Here is a 5,000-nt window from a genome sequence, read left to right as displayed (position 1 = left end):
TCTCTCTCTCTCTCTCTCTAATTATCTCTTTCTCTCTCTCTCTCATTCTTTCTCTCTCTCTCTAATTCTCTCTCTCTCGCGCGCGCTCTCTCTCTCTAATTCTCTCTCTCTCTCTCTCTCTAGTTCTCTCTCTCTCTCTCTCTAGTTCTCTCTCTCTCTCTCTCTAGTTCTCTCTCTCTCTCTCTCTCTCTCTCTCTCTCTCTCTCTCTCTCTCTCTCTCTCTCTCTCTCTCTCTCTCTCTCTCTCTCTCTCTCTCTCTCTCTCTCTCTCTCTCTCTCTCTCTCTCTCTCTCTCTCTCTCTCTCTCTCTCTCTCTCTCTCTCTCTCTCTAATTATCTCTCTCTCTCTCACTAATTCTCTCTCTATCTCACTAATTCTCTCTCTCTCTAATTTTCTCTCTCTCTAATTCTCTCTCTCTCTAATTCTCTCTCTCTCTAATTCTCTCTCTCTCTTTCTCTCCCTTTTCTCTAATTCTCTCTCTTTCTCTAATTCTCTCTCTCCTTCCTTGTCTCTCTCTGTCTCCCTCTAACTCTCTCAATTCCTTTCTCTAATTCTCTCTCTCTCTTCCTTTCTCTAATTCTCTCTCTCTCTTCCTTTCTCTAATTTTCTCTCTCCTTCCTTGTCTCTCTCTGTCTCCCTCTAACTCTCTCTCTCTTCCTTTCTCTAATTCTCTCTCTCTTCCTTTCTCCAATTCTCTCTCTCTGTTCCTCTCTCCTTCCTCCTCCCGTATTGATCAGCAGCTGTTTCATGTGCCTCGTTGATGCAGTTATCCTGCCCGCCATGCAAGGTCCACTTGGCAAAGAGTAGCGCCATGCACTTTCTGACACAGGGCATTCAATATACACACCTGGCGGCCGATGCAGCACACCTCGTGCTTCAAGCCACATGACACACTGCAGTCGACACCACACCGCACCCGAAACCCACCACGGCGATCGCCACATCCCCACGCCCGTACTTGGAACGCCCTCCGTCATTAGGGTCGTCACGCAACAGCACCTTAATCAAACACATTCAAGTCTGATACATTCCTGCCTGGAACTGTAAGAACACGCCTGTACTTATCTTCACGTTCTCGAGAAGTCTGCCTGTCTCGTTTACAACACTTACCTGGAATAAAGAAAATGAAATATGTTAGGTAATCAAATACAAGATATAAATAGTTATGTAGAAATCAGCAGTAATAAAAGTCACACTAACTCGCACAAACAGAATTAGCTCGACACTCAAAGGAAATAAAGAAACCGAGATCAGCTGCCCTCCGTCGATCCATCGATCAATAAAATGCGCTGCAAAATTAAGGTGCAACATATGGAAGGTCAGGCTCTTCCCCTCCCATTATTTAACTCAAATTTGCCTTACTTTTACAGCACACTATAAGGGTGCATTTTGGCATGAATATACCGAATTTACCGAAACGTTAACCGTCATAATCGCAATCAGTTCTTACTCATACCAACCCGCTGTCTTACTCGCAGTCCAAGGACTACCCCACATGATTTCCCTCCATACACCATTGTCCTTTCTCATTTCCTCCAATACGCGGTCTAGTGTACTCCAAGCTCCTTCCAGCAAACGATTTGTTCAGAGGTCCCTCGAGTATTGAGAGGCCAGAGGCTCCCTTACACATCTGGCCCTTCGAGAAGACGAGGGAATAAGAAGGAGACAAAAAGGAGAATGAAAAAAGGCAAAAGGAAGACGACGAGGAGAAGAGAGGGAGACGAAAAGAAGAAAGCGAGAGGAAGAAAACTGGCCTGCACGCTGTATGCCCATCATTAGGTCTCCCGTCAGAATGGCCAATTATGTATCTCAGGTGATAGAGGACGAGGGATGTGATGAGAAACGCCCCGGGAATGGCGTTCTTGTGCCCAAGTGGAATAAGGACGATATTGGCATTTCTCTCGTAGATAAGAAAGCATTGATCAAGGGGGAAGAAGTAAGGGGGGGCGAAGACGTGTGAGAGAATTCGATGAGGAAGATGAGGGCGGACACTGGGCTTATGAGTCATTGTTTCCCTTACTATCCCTTCCCCATAAAGTCTCTCCTTTGTGTTCGTCCCTCTCTACCTTTCTTTCCTTCTCGCTTCTCCTTCAATTCCCCTTCCAATCCTTCCTTCTAGTAAATTCCCTTGAAGTCATCTAGCGAATCGTTCATTTTGCGTCCGTATTCCCCATTTCCCACGTCCATTAACCAGAGCAGAGAGAGTTCATGCAACTGGCTCTTCCCTATTGCAGACCGCGAAGCCAAAGCGACCATTGCCGTTCAGAGTCCTTCCCATCAGAGGCAATGCGGGATCCTTAACCGTCCAAATAAACAAACTCTAAATATATTCCTCGTGGTAATCGCCCAACTGAACGAACTTATGCAAAAGCATTTCCTTTCAAGATATCTTTTAAAAGTTCATTTATTCGTAGGGAAGATAAGACAAAATGTCACACGACCACAACTTCCAATGTCACAACCGCAAATATTATAATCAATGATCAAAACTAATAACTAAACAAGGAGCAGACATATTAAATATAAATAACAATTATGTGTGTGACAAAGGATCGTAACCCAATTCGAGGGAGGGAGGGAGGGAGGGAGGGAAGGAGGGAAGGGGAGGGGGATGGGAGGGGGGGAGGAGGAGGGAGAGGGAGAGGGAGAGAGAGAGAGAGAGAGAGAGAGAGAGAGAGAGAGAGAGAGAGAGAGAGAGAGAGGGAGGGAGTGAGGGAGATGGAGAGGGAGAGGGAGAGGGAGAGGGAGAGGGAGAGGAGAGAGAGAGAGAGAGAGAGAGAGAGAGAGAGAGAGAGAGAGAGAGAGAGAGAGAGAGAGAGAGAGAGAGAGAAAGACGTGGAATCAGTAAAACACAAGACACATCCCAACAACCACAAAACACGAGGAAAGATAAGTTGCAGGAAGTATGAAGCGAAGACGACAACAGGGCGGGGCGGCCCGCAGGCATCAAGCGAGGCACCCGAAGCGCTGGCCTCATTAATGACTCATCAACGGCCAGCCGGACCCGAGGGGCAGGGGGGAGAGGGCAGAGTAGGATATGGGGGGTAAGGGGGAAGGAGAGAGACAGAGTGGAGAAGGGTGGGGGGGTAAGAAGGGGTATGGGGAAAGGGAGGGTAGAGGAGAGAGAAGGGGACAAGAGGGGACGTAAAGAGAACACAAAAGCCTAAAAGGGACGGAGAGGGGAGGGGAGGGACCCAGGAGGTAGGAGGCACATGCGAAAATACAGAAGCTTCTATGTGGATGTGGAAGAACGGGCATAATAAAGCAGACAGAAAGATAAGACAGGTAGATAAATAAATAGGCACACACACACACACACACACACACACACACACACACACACACACAGAGAGAGAGAGAGAGAGAGAGAGAGAGAGAGAGAGAGAGAGAGAGAGAGAGAGAGAGAGAGAGAGAGAGAGAGGAGGCCAAGTGTAGCAAGAAGTGATAGAAAAGTAGACAAGAAAAAATAAAATATGACATTCGGGGCATTAAAGTCAGAATAACTACCGACACCAACAACGGAGACATATATATAACATAAATAGACGTTAATTCAATGATATTATGCAAAAGCTGAACAGACGCAGCTGCAAGTAGCCCACGCGGACTGAGGTCTTAATAACTACATCTATTATGAAAGAACGATGAGATCTAAGTATCTTACCGAAAGAAAAAAAACTCTTTGCTTATTTATTTTTTCCTCCACAAAAAGCAAGAATTCACGCATCCAGCAACGTCGTCCATCACTTTATAATGTCCCATCAATTTCCTAGTAAAATTATGCTCCTCTGGCAACGCGTAAATATTGCAGGTACATTGGCCGGCTTGGGACGAGAAAAAAGGCAATTTTCTTACGCTTTGTTTTACTCGTGACAGAATTACTGGTATAAATGAAACAAGAAAAAGGAGGCGGACTGTGAAGGAGGAGGCGACGAAAAGGTGAAAGATGAAAATGAAGGCGAGGAGGGAGGAGAAAATACAAACAATACTACCTACAACATGTGAAAGAACGTAGCAAAGAACGTAAGAGGAACAGCACGAACAACAGCAAGAGGAACAAGTGCAACAACATGCTACAAGAGATGACAATTAACAAATAAAGAGTATGTGATGAGGAAAAAAACAACCACCAAAAAATAAAATTGAAGAAAACGAGGAGAAAAGAATAAGGCGAACTGCAAATAAGCCGAGATGAAGCAGGTGAGAAAACAAAGATAACCACAGAAAGAACAAGAAAAAAATGAAACAAAAAGTCAGACCAGATAATGAAGAAAGAGCAAAAAGTTAAACGACAACCAAAAATAAAGTGTACAAAGACGGACCAGAATAAGACCCAAACAACAAAAAGTGAACCCAAAATAACGACCAAGGAAAGAAGAAGGGAGAACAAGCGAACAAGCAATACGCAGAGAGAGACCAGGTGAGAGAAACCACGAGGCGCGACAACTCCGCCCGTAATGGAACATGGCCGAGAACACGGGCGGATGGAGGAGGGAATCGGGACCAAAGAGGGAGGGATTGGGAGGGAGGGAGGGAGGGAGGGAGGGAGGGAGGGAGGGAGGGAGGGAGGGAGGAGGGAGGGAGGGAGGGATTGGGAGGCAGGGAGGGAGGGATTGGGAGGGGGGCAAGGAGGGAGAGTTGAGAGAGGGAGGGAGGGACAGTGTGATGAATAGGGAGAGAGGGAGGGAGAACATAAGGGAGAGAGGGGAGAACGTAAGGGAGAGAGGGGAGAGTGAGGGGAAACCAACTACTCTAAGTCGACCTGCGGCCCCGACCTTCCAAGCAGCGAATGAAGCCTAATCTATCAGCAAGAAACGAAAAAGAGACGATCAAACCAGAGGGAAAAATACAAACGGAAAAGGAGTAAAAAAGTGGATATCGACCCGAGGAAATTAGACCAAAATAATGACTGAGGGAGATAGGAAACCGCGCGATAAAGCGACATCCCTTTGGAAATGGCGACGACCGGGCCCCCGCTGGACGACGATGACTCACCGGGGC

At 46.6% G+C, this 5,000-nt stretch overlaps 2 protein-coding genes across 6 annotated transcripts in view; both read right to left on the bottom strand.

The window, feature by feature from the left end:
• The window catches only part of LOC125047763 (ras-associated and pleckstrin homology domains-containing protein 1-like), a 159,137-nt gene that overhangs the window by 72,670 nt on the left and 81,467 nt on the right, over positions 1-5,000 (bottom strand). The gene's annotated exons all lie outside the window — the stretch shown is intronic.
• LOC125047764 overlaps positions 622-5,000 on the bottom strand; it is a 204,950-nt gene continuing 200,571 nt past the window's right edge. Inside the window, exon 3 of the mRNA XM_047646199.1 lies at positions 622-1,109. Coding sequence (XP_047502155.1) covers positions 1,014-1,109 — 96 coding nt within the window. The 3' untranslated portion in view covers positions 622-1,013. The remainder of the gene's footprint in view (positions 1,110-5,000) is intronic.

The sequence above is a fragment of the Penaeus chinensis genome, chromosome 42 (assembly GCF_019202785.1).
Source record: "Penaeus chinensis breed Huanghai No. 1 chromosome 42, ASM1920278v2, whole genome shotgun sequence".
Lineage (NCBI taxonomy): Eukaryota > Metazoa > Arthropoda > Malacostraca > Decapoda > Penaeidae > Penaeus > Penaeus chinensis.
This window is presented reverse-complemented; position numbering and strand designations above follow the sequence as displayed.